The following is a 16,233-nucleotide window of genomic DNA, read 5'->3' on the forward strand; positions in this document are numbered from 1 at the left end:
TCAGACCCCAGCAACAGTGAAAACTTTCCTTCCACAGACTGTCACTTAGAATTCTTAATTTTCAGTTTTTTTTTACCCCCGATTTGTTAGGGCAACCCTGTCAAGGTGTAAGTGGGAATGAATGAGAGCTAATCAGAAAAAACGGTTTCCCAATTCTTAGTTTCTATAAATTTGATTTCTATAAATTTCTACAAACTTGATTTCTATAAATCAAGTTATGAGAGCAAATAATTTTGAGTACTATTCTTGTATTCCTGTGAAGCAATTTTAATCCATAAACAGACTGAGTGAGCCAGGCAACGAAAAGTATCTAATTTTCTAAGACAAGGCATGTGTTCTGAGCTCATCCTTAAGACACCATTTTCTAAGCAACAGCTTAGAAAAGTGAAAACAAGGCTGACAAGCAAACTTCAACAAAGCCTCAAATTTGTTTCTCATTTTACTAACTCTGCTGAGTGGCACAAAGAATTCACGGCCAACCGAAAACAAACAGCCCTCCTCAAAAGTCAGTCAAACAGAAACGAAACCACATTCCCGAGGCAGGCTGACATCTAGAAGCCCCGCGGGACTTTGCCGCTCCTCGGGAGGAAATTCCCACCGTCAGGAACGTTCTCGCTCTCCAGGCCCGTGTTCTCCCTTGAACACGGATCTTGCCTGCTCGTCTGTTTCTATCGCTTGCTTACTTCCACTCTGGAGAAGCCCGTTTTTCTCTCCCGAACACACGCTTCTCCCTTTCTCTCCCCTGACATCTTTCTAAATAAGTTACAACAAAAAAGAAAAAAAAAAAGAGGGGGGGTAGTGTTCTGGATAAACTGGGTAACAGATTACATTATGAAAGAAGAAAAAGAGACTGTCAAGAATATTAATTATTCCAAATGATGTTTATTTTTATGAATGTATTCTAAAAATACTGATTTCTTTAGGCTTAATTTAAAAAAAAAAGGGAAACTGAATCTCTGAAATTAAAATCATAAATAACCTGGTTGTAAGAGCCATGGCTACAGAGTGCCAGAACAGCTAAGGTCTGCATGAAATGTTGACAGAGGCAAAAGACTCGAGAGTAAAATAAACAACAGGTACCAGGGTTCAGTTAAGCAGAAGGAAGGTATATAAACCAAGAGACCTGAGTCATTAATTCTGATGTAATTTTTTTTCTATGCTGTTTGAAATGACCTTACTTGTTGGAAATAGAAAATAGAAAAGAAGGCAAGAAGGATAAAGTTTAGACAATAAAGTCACGGTGTACCGAAATCTCCAGGCTCTCACAGAGTCGGGGACGGGTGGCCTTCCCCATCTCCCTGTTCTTCGGGAGCCTGGCAAGCACACCCAGGAACTGCCTCTGGCACCATTCAAACTCATTAATGGCCATGATCCAGAGACTCACAAATAAATCTCGAAAGAGATCAACAAGTAGCAGAGACGCCTCTGGACCCCAAAGTCACCATCTAGTTTAAAGTTTAACTCCAGCTGTACCAGACCATTTAAAATTTTGGAATCCCTGAAGCAACATCTCGTACTCTACACCACTGATATACCAGGAGTAGCAGACCACATTGGGTGGGGTGTAGAGCTGAAAGCAACTGATCTTGATTGATTGAAAAAAACACCTATATTAATACACACTGCTCAACCTGTAACAGCATGATAGTAATCTCTTACACAAGGGCTTACTGGCTCCAGGGTGAGATACAAACAATCTTCACACACTTTCTTCTAAGGAAATTTTTTGGATCATTTTTAGCAGATTATTCACAAAAAGCAACACAAAATAAATTATTTTGGGCCTGCTATTGGGGCAGGCTTGAGTGGTGGTTGGGAAAATTCTAAATAATGATGGCAGAAAGGTGCAATGGTGGTGAAATTGGTGTTGGAACATTGAGTGCAATAAATTATTGCAAACAACTTTATAAAAATGAAATAAAATTTAATAATTCTTAAAAAATTTTTTTAAATGAAAGAAAATCACTGTCTTAACCTTTTGTCTAGCATGAAAATTAAGGCTTGTTCCTAATGGCACTTTTTAAAGAAAATCCTCACTAGATTTTTAGTGGATTTAAGATTAAAAGCTACACCCTCAACAGAAGTGTAGGCAGAAGTACTGGGAGATAAAAGCAGTTCTTGAATTCCTTTCTCTCTCTCCACTCTCTGATGAAGATTTTAGCTCCTTCTTTATCAAAGTTTTCTTTCTGATGAATTTGAAATTAGTTACAGGAAAGATAAAAAAAATCTACAACATTACAAGAATTCATTTTAAAAATTAGAGCATACTTTTAGTCTTATGTCCTTTGAACATAGTTATTTTAATGAACACTGACTTGCTGGTACTAATGGGAGACTGACATTTTAATCCTTCCCGTTTCTCTAGGGGACACTAAAAATGAACGTGATCCTTTATAACTACAAAGGAGAAAAAGTTACTGGACCTCGTGATTTGGAACGTAGTGGCAATTAGTTTCTCTTAGTTCCTAATAAAAAAAAAAACTAAACAATAAAGCATTTCAATCACGCCATCTTCCTCAATGATGATAGAAGAACTAAAAAATCTGCAGTAGGGGCCAAAGAGAGAGCCCAGTGGTCGAGGTGTTCGCCTTACGAGCAGCCCCCGGACAAGGCCAGCACCATAGATGGGCCCCTGGTCACCAGCAGGAAGGAATCCTGAGCTCCACTGGGCAGGGCCCAAGTTTCAAATCGCTTCAAAAATAAAAAAGAACAGGTGGGAACCAAGACAGCTTAAGAGGGAGAGCTTGTATTTAGCTTCTTCCACAAGCACAGCAAATCGGCACCAGATTTTTTTTTTTCTTCCTGGATCTCTGATATTCCTCTGTCTATACCCCAAAGATCCTAGTGACCTGCATCTCTGAAGACAAAAGCATTTCTTTTTTTTTTTCATTTTTTTTCAGTGTTCATTTTCTTTTTGTTTTCAGTTTTATCTTATTTTTTTATTTTTAATTAGTGAATCACCGTGAGGGTACAGATTTATACATTTTTGTGCTCATGTTTCCCCCATACAAAGTTCGGGAACCCATCCCTTCACCAGTGCCCATTCTCCACCACCAGTAAACCCAGCGTCCCTCCCACCCTCCCCAGTCCCGTCTCCCCCCACACCACACTGCCACTATGGCAGGGCATTCCCTTTCGTTCTCTCTCTCTGATTAGGTGTTGTGGTTTGCAATAAAGGTGTCGGCACCAGATTCTGGACTCACTACACGGGTACTGACCCGGAACCCCAGTGAACCAAGTTTTCGGAGCAATGGGCAAGGGAGAGCACCAGGCAGGCCGGAGACACTGTGTGGGGAGAGAGACTCCGAGCGACCTTCTCTGAGGAAGAGCCTGGGGTGGCTCCGCAGCAAGCACCCGACACCGTCATCCCACAGGCGACGCTGACGGCCTGGCAGGACACTGCAGCTGAGCCCGCACAGACGCCCTGTGACAGCTCCGGCCTCCGGGCAGAACGCTGCCCACATCACGTCCACCACGCTCGCGGCCGCCCTCCGTGGGGGCAGATCCCCGAGGAGAGCGAGCGGTCCCCGCCCCCCAGAGCAGGCGAGCCAGCTGGGACACCCAGAGGGCCGGCCCCGAGCAGATGGCGAGAACTGACTCAGCCAGCCCGGGTCCGAGTGCCAGGAAGCAGTCCACGCCCCTGCAGTCGGAAAACACACGGCTGCCTGCCCGTTGCACAATCGAGACCCCGGGGACCCCAAGGCCTGCGGCGGCCCCCCCAGCCCCTGCAGCCAGACTCTTTCCTGCCTGATCCCGGAGAGTGTGACACGTGCGACGCCCTGGCCCACAACTGAAGGGCGCCTCTCCGGAGGATAGAACCAAAGTGTGCACAACCACCACTAAGAACACGCACGCTCTGGTGGGCTCTGATACCAACCGGGAGACCACGGAACCCCAGGCCGCTGCAACAAGTCAACACGAGAGAGGGGCAGGTAGACACGGGGGGTAAGGAGCAGCCACGCGCAGCGGGCCCCGTTAGATCCCTGGCACTGCACGTGGTCCTCCGAACACCACCCGGAGTGATCTCCGAGCACTAAGTCAGGAGTAAAACTTGAGTACCACTGGGTATGTCCCCTTGCACACTCCCCCCCTTAAAAAAACTACAAAAACACCCACCCATGTTTTTTAAATACCCTGATCTATTTCACTCTATAGCTTCAATTCTTCTACACAGCCTATTTGTCTCCCTTAGTTTCTGGCCCATTTGTCCTACTTCACTTACTTATGAAAATTCTTACTGCATCCATGAAATAAAGTTTTGGTTCCCTATCGACACCCTTGGGATGGAAGTATGGGTTGTTCAGATTGGTTATCTCTCAGTGGGAAAATACAGGAGGAAGGAACATAGCTGAATAAAATGGGGGAAGGGGAAAGACTATCCAAAAATACAAGAGAGGTTTTTTCTCTCCAGAGAGATTAGATCAGTTCTTCTAGCAAACCATGAAGTAATTCCATAAAACAGATGTGAATACTTCAGCCAGTGTGTATGATCATTAAAAAAAAAAACCACACAACTGCATTGTCAAAAATACACCACACTGAAAATACTTGCGTGTGGCACATCAGATAGTTAATATCTAAAATATATAAAACACGAAGCTCAATAACAACAAAACCAGTGGCCTGATCAAAATAAGTGGCAAGAGAAGTGAATAAACACTTATACAAAAAAAAAAGACAGTCGGGCGGGCAGTTTATGAAAAATTATTCATCGGCACTTATTATCAAAGAAATCCACATCAAAACACCAGTGAGGTACTGCGGAGAGCTTTTACCGGAGTCCGACCGGGAACAAGCAGGCCCGGCGGGGATGTGAGAAGGCGGCCCCTCCTCTGCTGGTGGGATGTTGTCTGGGTCGGTCTCTACGGGAACAGCAGGGAGAGTCCCCCAAACAGGGAGAACCCAACCTCCATACGACCCCGTGGTTCCGCATCTCCACACCTACCTCCAACACAGAAACACTCATTTGGAAAGACACAAACTGGCCGTCTCACTGCAGCCCGGCCTGGGTGGGGCTGGGGGGACGTGGAGTGAAGTCAGAGGGGCTGTCTCCCTCGCTGAGGAACGTGGGGAGAACAGACCCGGGACTATCAAGCGAGCGGGGCCGAGGGGGGTGTGCTCGAGGGGCTCCCGTGCACACCACTGCAACCACGCCGCCTCAACTATGCTCACTCAACTTAAGACATTCAGAAAGTCCATCTGAAGGTGGCACTTCTAAATTCCTATGTCTAGCTACTAACTTGTTAGCTTATTCATTCATAGGTATAACGAACATTTATTGATCAGCCTTGTGTTTTAAGCCGTCGGCCAATGAGTTTGACCCTGCCCTCAAAACGCCAAGAACACTCGCAAATAGGTGATGGACACACTCAGGCCTGAGCAATCAGGCAGCTTTTCAGATCCCTCCGACACGTTCCTAACAAGTTACGAATCCAGAGGAAGAGCCAAGAGCAAAACAGAGTAACTTGGACCCGTTTCTCAGCTTCCACATGATGAACAATTCTGGGTTGACAGCCTGTGTGTGCAGGGTGTGATCTAAGCAGCAGGGCTACGCTCTGCCCAAGCACAACCTGATTGTGAAACCCCAACTCCAGATGTCGTCCTGTGCTCCCCGGGGACAGGCAAGCTGCCTCTGTCGAAGAATCCCGGCCAGGCCTCCGCCACCCCGTCCTGGTTTGCTACGCGCCACAAGTGGCCGTTTCATAACGCACTGAACTGAAATACAAGTCCAGGGCCTCGCTCACACTGGCCACAGTGCACGTCCTCGGGACCGACACGTGGCTAGGGGCTCCCGCGCCAGACAGAGGACGTCTGTCCCGCCAGAGAACACTAGTCGACAGTGAGGCTTCGGGCCCGGGGAACAACCGCTCCCTTCCCGTGCCCACGGCCCCCAGAGGCGACGGAGAAAGACAAGGCTGGGCCAGAACGAAGACCCGCCCGTGCCTGAGAGGAGGACAAAGGGGAGAGAGCAGGCCCTGCAGGAAACACACACTCGGGGCGTGTGGGGAGGGTGCCCGTAGGGGGGAAGGAAGGAGGGAGGCCGGAAGAAAAGCAGCTGGAGGTTTCAGGCGAGTACAGGGAGCTGGACTAACGCAGATGTGCGAGGAGGGGCCAAAAGCAGAGCCTTTGGGGAGGCAGCGCGAACGGGCCGTGGGAAGGCAGGCTGAGGAGGACGGGAAGCGGCTCTCGGAGCCAGAAGGGAGGCCCAGGGACCCCGGGGCACGGAAAGCAGCAGGGCAGAGGGACGCAATGTGAAAAAGACGCCAACTCGGGGCCGCAGAGGTAGTGCAGCAGGGAGGGCCCCCACGATGCATGTGGCTGACCCGAGTTCACTCTCTGGCATCACACAGGCTCTCCGAGGCCCTGTCAGCAGTGACCCCTAGGGCAGGCCCAGGAGTAAGTCAGAGCGCTGCTGGGTGTGGCCCCGAAACTAAAAGAACTAGATAACTTGAGAATGTGGATGGACCAATCAACAGAATTAAGCCTAGAAAAAGGGGGTGAGGGGGGGAAAGAGGGGAGAGAGAGAGAGAAAAAGAGAAAGGAGAGAGAGAGAGAAAGAAAGAGAGAGAGAGAGAAAGAGAGAGGAGAGAGAGAGAAAGAGAGAGAGAGAGAAAGAAAGAGAGAGAGAGAAAGAAAGAGAGAGAGAGAGGAGAGAGAGAGAGGAGAGAGAGAGGGGGGAGAGAGAACTCTTTGGGTCTGGGATGCTTGTTCTTCATGCAGGAGAGGAGGCTTGGTCAGATCTGAGCACTGTCCAGTCCCCCCCCCCACCACCGCCCAGAAGGGGGTGCGACCCCTGAGCAGAGAGTCGGCAGGAGTCCCAGAACACTGCCCAGTGTGATCCCCAAACAAAAACAAAATTCCAGAAATAAATCCACATGAGCTAAGGACACAGAGTGGAGAAAGTCGTCTCTAGTTTTGCAACAACTGAAGAGTGAGATAAAGAAATGCGACAAGGCCACTGCCTTAAACCAGACAGAGATTAGTTAAGAATAGGAAGACCTGAATGTACGTGAAAGGAAACAGGGGCGGTGAGCTCCCTGTCAAGGCCTTACAAGGTTTCTCATCCAGGGGTTCTTAGCAGTTTCAAAGCCAGCGGCAAGGTACACGAAATGAAAACCAACAGCAGAGACTGTCACTGTCACTGTCATCCCGTTGCTCACCAATTTGCTCGAGCGGGCACCAGTAACGTCTCTCATTGAGAGACTTATTGTTACTGTGTTTGGCATATCCAATATGCACGGGGAGCTTGCCTGGCTCTGCCGTGCGGGCGCGATACTCTCGGTAGCTTGCCGGGCTCTCCAAGAGGGGCGGAGGAATCGAATGCGGGTTGGCCGCGTGCAAGGAGAATGCCCTACCCGCTGTGCTGTCGCTCCAGCGCCAACGGCAGACTACGTCAAACAAAAGGTTTCCAGAGTCAATCGTCAAAACAGAAGGGGAACCGACTGGACAGGAGACGCTATTCACCAAGTCAGGGCCCTGACAGGGGGTCAGTAATATCCGAGGTACCTACAGGGATCGTTCAGACTCAACAAAGAACTGAAGAGGGGAAGGAAAGGGCCCGGTGACGCAGCACACAGGCTCGAAGGGACACGCCTGGCATCTGACTGACACCCAGCTTGGTCCCCAGCACCACACGGTCCCCAAAAGCATCGTGGGGTCCAGCCCGGGGAGTCCCCTGCACAACAGGCAGAGAAGCACGGCGCCCTCAGACCCTTACAAGGGGCCACGAGTCCCTGGGACGGGCCCCTGCGCCTCTTAAGCATCGTGCCGGAGACCCTCAGCCCCCCAATCAATCAGTTAGCCGAGAAATGACCGCCACAAGAGCAGACGCTGTGCAGGGATAGTCGCCGTCCCTAATCACTAGGGAAATGCTCTCCCAGCCCCCACTGAGCCGTCACTTCACCCCTGCAAGGATGACGGACACAAAACAGACGTGAAACAGGAGCCAAGGCGACTTCCGCGCCTGTGGCTGGCCAGCTGACCACGGTTTGGTTTCCAGCACATCTCGGACCCTGGAGCACAACCGGGGGGAGCCCTGGAGGCCCCTGAGCACCCACCTATGCTGCAGGGACAACTGGAGTGGCCCCAGCGGCGCCTGGCACCACAGGGCCCTGAAGGCACTCGGGCCTCTTCCAGCGCTGCCGGCCCGGCTGACGGAGTCTATTTCTGGACGGGCTCTGGGCCACCCGAGCAGTTGTCGGAAGAGCCCCCACCCCCCAAGGGGAAAAAAAAGATAAAAAGAAACACAGGTGTTGGGAAGGATGTGAGGAAAAGGAATCTCTTTCATACAGTGGGCGGGAGCGTAGAGTGTTCCAGTCACTTCACGAAACAGCAGGGAAATCTCAAAAACTAAAGGACTGTTCCATTGTTTGGGTCTGCCGTCTCCGAGAAATTCATCCAGGGGACAGGAAAAACACTTACTACAAAGACACATGCACTCCTGCTTTCATGACCGCATTCTTTTCTTTTTTTAAGCTTTTTTTTTTAAAAAAAAATTTATTCTTTTATTGAATCACCATGTGGAAAGTTACAAAGCTTTCAGGTTTAAGTCTCAGTTATACAATGCTCAAACACCCATCCCTTCACCAGTGCCCATATTCCCCCACCAAGAATCACAGTATACCCCCTTACCGCCCACCCCGCCTGTGTAGCTAATAAATTTCACTTTACTTTGATTACATTCAATATTTCAACACAAAACTCACTATTATTGTTTGGAGTTTCTCCCCGCTAAAGTCGGACCTGCTGAAAAGGAAGCCTTTGATAACTTGTTTTCCATTGGCAGCATTATTCTCATCATCGAGATCTGGACACAGGCCAAGTGTCCACCGAGGGACGGATGAAGGAGTAACAAAGACGAGGGAGGCATGCACAGCTCTTTACAGGATGGAAGTCAACGGCTCAACCAACTCGGGCCGGGGGAGCGGGGAGCAGAGGACAGCACAGGGGCTACTCACACTCGCCCCCCGTAAGCACGGTACCAGTTCAAACCCCGGGTGCCCTCTGCGAGGAGCACAAGTCCGGCAGCTCTACTGGGCCAGCCTCAGTGCTGCCAGCTGCGACCAGACACGCAGCCACCAGGTCTATGCACGCACTGCAAAGGGGCACGACCCGCGCACCGTGGCCCAAAGAACCACGGAGCACCCGGGGGACAAAGTGCGACTCACTGTGGCTGTGTGCCTCAACTAGAGGGGATGAATGTTGGTGTGCGCACCACAGCTGAGCTCGGGAACACCGCAACCTGAGGTGGGAGCACCACAGCCACGTGTGCGTGTGATCCCTGAATACACTGAATATCCCTGAATATCCCTGAAGATACACATGTATCTTCAACGTATCAACAGCAGCGGGCTGGAGCGATAGCACAGCGGTAGGGCGTTCGCCTTTCATGCGGCCGACCGGTGTTCGATTCCTCCGCCCCTCTCGGAGAGCCCGGCAAGCTACTGAAAGTGTCGCGCCCGCACGGCAGAGCCTGGCAAGCTCCCCGTGCCGTATGCCAAAAACAGTAACAAGTCTCACAACGTCACTGGTGTCCGCTCGAACAAATCGATGAGCAACAGCAGCAGAAGGAAGGATGAGGGGAGAGAGATTTAAAAAAACAAAGAAATGATAACCCCCGAATTAGAAGAACAGCCACATGCAATGAACCTGCTTTTGTTAACGGAAATCTGCCCCACAGATGGTCTCGCTAGTGCAACCTAGCAAGCTTTAAGCACGATCATAATTCTAAGTAAATCCCTGCAGAAAAGAAACACTCTCCTGAACTCATTACGTGAAGCCAAGTTGCTTTTCATTGGTAGGACGTGACTTTAGCCAGCACTGGCCCGCGCACAGGGATACGTTACCAGACGCTGCACGAGGTGATGGGAGGGGCACGGGGCGGGGGGTGAAGTCGAAGGCCATCAGTGCATCACCAGTGCCACCACGCGCACTGAGCACTCTCCTGCCAGTGCAGCTGAGATCCCGGGCACGGCCAATGACTCCCAAAGGCACCGCCACCATGTCGTGAACACAGCCCGAGCCAGGAGCAGCCGTGCCAGCCCCACAGTGACCCCCTCTCCTAGTGGAGGATGATGGGAACACGCACTAGCTGCACAACTAGAGGCCGTGTGAGCTCTGGCACCCAGGAGCGACCACTGCGTGTGACCCCCCAGGGGCACCGCGGGCACCGCAATGCGGGCTCTGCTCATTGCAACAACAGTAACAGAAGAAAACGGAAAGCTTTAATTAACACAGGCTCTAACAAACAGCAAAAGAAACACAGACGTATACAGAGTGCAATGCTGAAGGAAGAGGTAAGTGGAAGGATATGACAGAGTTCACGGGACAGCAGGACAGTTGTTTTCTTTTTGGAGTCAATCGCAGTGACCCATCATGCCAGGAGAATGAGAGCACCGTGTTATCAGGTCAGCGGGACCTGGTCTGCATCATGAGTAAAAACCTCTCTAAAACCATGAACGCACAAGTGACCCTGCGCGACAGTCCCCGTCCCTAGGAGAGCCAACGCGGCTCGGAGCACGAGTGGGCACGCAGGACCTTCTCCTGAGGCCGGCGAGGGCGGAAGGAAACTCACTTTCACCATGCCCATGTGATGTTTTCCGGAAGACCCTAGTCAGAACGTGAGGGTAAAAAAAATAGACATCTGGACTGAAACACGATGGCCAGGACCAATGAAACCCAACACTCCCCATACCGGCTACTATCTCTAGCGTGCGGCGTGTCCCGCTGGTCTCCAGGCCACGGCAGGCTGGGGTGGGGGAGGGGCGGGAACTACAGCCACCACCCGGTCCTGCCTTTGTTTCCCTGCCCAGATTCCTATGCTCTTTGCGGGCCCAGAGAGTTTCTCCACCACCTCCGATCACAGCATCCCGGGGGTCTGAACGCCACACACAGGCTGCGCCTGGGAAAGTGACGGGAGTTCCTGTTCACTTACTGCTCCCCCCACCGTGGGTGCTGCGGGCAGACCACTGCGTGGGACTGGCCACTGAGGTCTCCCTTCCCGGCCTGCAAGGGCTTTCCCTGCACTAGCAGTCCAAGGCCACCTGCCAACCACCACTCCCGTCTTTCTGCCTTTTGAAAACTTTGCAACGACATTTAGCATTAACTTACAATGTCTGTTTGACCATTTAGTTATACGGTCAAAATAGAAGGTTCTTCAGCACAGAAAACGTATCTTGTCATCAAATATATATAGGTGAAAATGTGAGCACTTGGAAGGAACTATGTATGTGTGTGTATATACAGATACACACACATGCATGTAAATGGTTTTAGTGCTCAGGGTTAATTTTTGGCTCTGTGATCCAGGTGCTGTGCCTGGAAAGTAGTTTCTCCACTGAACTCTCTCCACTCCTACTTAAAATCCCTTTCAGAAGTATTTTTTTGTTTACTATTACGTAAATACGATATACTTCACACTGGTTTTCTGCATCTATTTTTTTTTCAAGGAGGAGAAAAAAAAATTAAGCAAGACTGTAACGTTATCTAATGAGCTGAAAAGAAAGCAGGTGACCTTGAGGGAACTTTCTCGGTCTTGTTTACCAAGGCGCACTAATAGACAGAACAGGGTCCAGCACAAAGTAATTATGCAACAGCTCCCGGAGTGGCCGATACACTGGTAGCCTTCAGGGCTGGGAGTGAGAGGAAACGCAAGGCGATCTCGCCAAGCCAATCACTGCCTTCCTGGTTCTGAACAGCACTCGCATATATCCTGATAACAGGCTAAATTTCTTGAAGGCAGGGCAGTCTCTTTGTGATTTACAAGCTGTGTGCAGTCCAGCTGTTCGGGAATTCAGTATTTCAACCCCAGCCCCAACCCCAACGCGCCCCTCCTTCCACCAGTGTCCCCAGCTTCCCCTCCCCTCCCCAAGCAGGCACAGAATAATCTACTTTAAATCAACAATTATTTTTTTAACTAAAATGCAAAAAAGTCCGTGTCCACACCTGTGAAACAGGAGGCAAAACTGCCTGCTGCAGAGTGAGAGTCAGAACCAGAGAAGTGAAGCAAAACCAAAAAGGTCTCCACCAAGCCCTCGTTCTCAGCGTCAGGTCCAAAACAAGACAAAACACCCCCCCCCAAAACCAGAACTATCAAATTACCTCCTCTGCTATGAAATATTACTTATTTGTCTAATGATCATTTCACATCATAAACTCACAGATACAACACCTATTTCAGAACCAGGTACTATAGTCTTGAGTAGGTCCTACGGACGTTTCAATAACGAGTTAATTTCTGAAGTCATAGTAGGAAGAGGATAAATAACAAAGTCGCTTGGAGGAATCTCAGCAGAGAGCCATGGAATGTTCTCAGGCCGAGGAGTCCTCTGCCAGCGAGCTCATGGAAGGGATTACTAGCATTATTCCAGCAGCCACAAATGTCTTCCCTTTGTTTAAGATCTCCAGCTATGATCTAAATGATAACTGTGGCTTTAATTCCAAAAGAACAGTCCACACAGGTTCATTTAGTGGCAAAAAATACCCACAAAGCATTTTAAGAAGATTTAATTGAAGATCTGGGCGATAGCTGGAGTTCAAGCTTTGCAGGTTTAAAGCTCCAAATTCAATCCCAGGCATGGCCTGAGGCCTAAGCAAATTGTGGGCTGGTGACATCAGACACGGATGGAGTGGGAGTCTCTCCCCAAAAGAATGAAAAAATACTCCACTTAAACAATTTCTTAGAGGCATATAAGTACAGCACAAACTAATACTGCAACTTTAATTTCTAAAGTACAGCAGTCCAAATATGAAAAACACATAAGCAATCTTCAAATACTTAAAATATTTAAAAACAAGTTTTAAGTTACTAGAATAGAAATGTAAGCATTCATTTTATTATATGTTTAACTGATTTTTCAGTAAAGGTCAAATTCAAAATCATGCAATCACCTCAGATTATGATTTCATTATATATGAGGCATAAGAAGGTAGATATTCACCCCTAGGATTGCAGTTAAATTGTAGTTAAATATCATTTCATTCACTAAAATTGTGAATATTCAAAATATTTTACTCAGGAATAATATATTTTATATATAGGCAAAAGTCTTATTACAAAAAAACTCTGAATGAGTTGTTTTACTCACCAAAATGCAGTCCACTTTAGATTGAACAGTTTTGCTAAAATAAAAAAGAAAATTAATTAGGTTATTAAGATTGAAATATTTATTAAATCCCTGAAATTTCCCAAATAGATATGACAGCCTTTCCTACTATTCAAGACACAAATGAAACACTATGTAAGATTACGTTTTATGCCCTGCAACTATTTTTTTTTTCACAAAGCAGGACTATTTCTCATTCATTGTAGCACTGTACTGCACTGTCGTTCCTTTGTTCATCGATTTGCTCAAGAGGGCACCAGTAACGTCTCCATTGTGAGACTTCTTGTTACTGTTTTTGGCATAATGAATACACTACGGGGAGCTTGCCAGGCTCTGCCATGCGGCTGGGATACTCTCGGTAGCTTGCCGGGCTCTCCGAGAGGGACAGAGGAATTGAACCCAGGTCGGCCACATGCAAGGCAAACGCCCTGCCCGCTATGCTACTGCTTATTCATTGTACTAAATTATAATCATCAGATTTTTTTTCTGGGTTTACTGCTACAGTCAGTCAACTTGCTGTTGATTGGTACATTGTAATATTGGGTATATTCCATCCAGATATGATGGAGGTTTTGTTCTGGGGAGTCACAACCAGTGGTGTGCAGGGGTTATTCCTGACTCTCTTCTCAGGAGTGATCTCTGGGGGCTTTGGGGGACCAAACATGTGCTAAATTTGAATGAAGGCTATGCAGCATGCAAAGCAAGTGCCCTACCTCCTGTGCTATTTTACTGGACACACAATAGATGTTTTGAATAAAAATTTAGTTTTTAATGATATATGAAAGTACACAGAGTAAAATACAAATATATAAAGTTCGTAACAGCTTCTCAATTTATTTTTAAGGTTTTCTTTTTACTGTATGACTGTAACTAGGGCATTTAAAAGCCTTACTGAGAGACTCTAAAACTGTAAGTTCTCTTCATTGCCCTTTTCTCCCCCACTCTTTCCCCCTCACACACACACAAACACACACACACACACACACCACACACACACACACACACACACGCACGCAAGAATGACAATGTTAACAAATTGGAGGGAGAATATACTTAGAAATAAGTAAAACAATCATTATATATCAATTTAAATGAACTACGAGCATCACTGAACTATTATAGGATACAAATAAAAACAATATAAAACAATTATACTGCCATTCCGATTTTTATAACATATTAAAAATGAATGATTAAAAAATATCATTAACCAAATCACATTTTGGGTAGTACAAGGGAAACCCTCAAAATTTTGCCACTATACTCACATTTCAAATTTCATTTTTTAAACAATGAAAAAAAAGACTGAGTTACATTCAACTGTCAAATTCATATTGGCCAACAGAAGCAAGGAAAGTTGATATCTCTCTGGATAGAAAAAACTGAAAAGCACTTCCCACAATGCTACGATTTTTCAAAACTGGGAGGGGGTGGTTACAATTATTATTTTATTTCTAAAACCACGTTATATTAATATTTTATAAAATAAGATTTTATTTCTTTATTGCTTCACAACTCTCCCTACATATGCACAAGCCCCACTGCAACCACTGCTAACATTCTAATGTCGTTTCCATTATTTCTTGCAGGGTTCAAGTACTATTTTTTGCAATTTGCTACAGTGTTTGGTTGCTTATATTCCCAAGTGAAACTATCTATTTTTATTTCATCAAACCTAAAAATTACCTCAAGTTCCATCCGTATATAATATTATCATCCACTACAACATAGTCACATGATTTCATCTTTTTATATAATAGGTAGACACTATTCCACTGAGTATATATGGACCTTTGTCTAAATCTTTTGGGATTCTTTGAACAATTTATCCCGGATTAGTGGTTAATGTGTGTTACTTCTCTTTTCTTCAAAACTTCCCCATTTTCTGTGAGAGTAACTTGCAGATAAAGAACTGCGGAGGAATCATTTATCAAGCATCTGACCGCTTCTGACTCTGGCCTTCTACACCGCCGTCAGTGCTATTCTCACAGCTTGCTGACTGTTCTCCGAACTCCTGTCTTTCTCTCACTACTACCAATCCTGAGAGCTGTTTGCGACGAGGGAGTGAACTAGTCCTTTGCTCCAGCAAAACCCTATGACGACCCAGCCCCCTGCTACACTTCTCACCCCATTTCCTACTAGCCCCTGACTTCCCGGCTGACTTCCCGGCCACTGTTCTCAGGACGGAAGCAGCTTTTCAGCAGCGTTTCCTATCTGCCTGTCTCCGCCCCTCGCTCCCTCAAGAGTCGGGCCTTTGTGTCCTTTCCCGGGTCTTCCCTGACTTCACACAAAAAATCCCGTCCGTCCATCTAGCCTTCTGCTCTCTCCATCACGGCGCTCACTAGCTGTCATCTTCTGCTGGAAACAACTCGCTAGCTGGCTGTCTGTCTTCTGACAGACCCCTGGCCCCTGGAGAGCTGGTTTACCCTGCTCACCGCTCCACCGTCTTCTGGCACATGTCAGGAGCTGGAGAAAAACCTGCTAAAGGACTCCAGTACAAAAAACACAGTTACATAGCACCAGTTCTTTGGAAAGATGGAAACCAACTAACAAAGGGTTTTTTTTTTTTTCTTTTCTTTCTTTTTTGGGTCACACCCAGCATTGCACAAGGGTTACTCCTGGCTCATGCACTCAGGAATTATTCCTGGTGGTGCTCAGGGGACCCTATGGGATGCTGGGAATCAAACCCTGGCCGGCTGCGTGCAAGGCAACGCCCTCCCCGCTGTGCTATTGCTCCAGCCCCTAACAAAGGGTTTTTCAAGAAAAATAATATAAAACTGAAAATAATGATTTTTAAAAAGCTCTCAACAACTGCCTTACGGGGTACCTCAACAGGGTGTTTGTCTTCCTGGAACAAAGAACTCGATACGTGTCTAGCAAGTATACAGAAAAGAAAGTCCTTAAAAAGGACAAACTTTTAAAACAGAGTGAAATCACTTCGAAACTAGATGGAAATGAAATCACAATCTAAGTATTTCGTTATTTTTACCTTATACTTGGAATAAAGGACGGAGAGGAAGCAGAAACGCCCCCTGTTTTCTGTAGTTTCATACTCCCTGTCCCCCAATGCTGCAGAAACTATTAATCTGATGGTTCCCTTCCCAGTTCTTATTTCAATATATGGGTCAGA

The 16,233-nt window shown here is 47.3% G+C and overlaps 1 protein-coding gene across 1 annotated transcript in view; it reads right to left on the bottom strand.

Moving 5' to 3' along the window:
- RFX7 (regulatory factor X7) overlaps window positions 1–16,233 on the bottom strand; it is an 85,600-nt gene that overhangs the window by 35,910 nt on the left and 33,457 nt on the right. Inside the window, exon 2 of the mRNA XM_055127228.1 lies at window positions 13,086–13,119. Coding sequence (XP_054983203.1) covers window positions 13,086–13,119 — 34 coding nt within the window. The remainder of the gene's footprint in view (window positions 1–13,085; window positions 13,120–16,233) is intronic.

The sequence above is a fragment of the Sorex araneus genome, chromosome 2 (genome assembly GCF_027595985.1).
Source record: "Sorex araneus isolate mSorAra2 chromosome 2, mSorAra2.pri, whole genome shotgun sequence".
Classification (NCBI taxonomy): domain Eukaryota; kingdom Metazoa; phylum Chordata; class Mammalia; order Eulipotyphla; family Soricidae; genus Sorex; species Sorex araneus.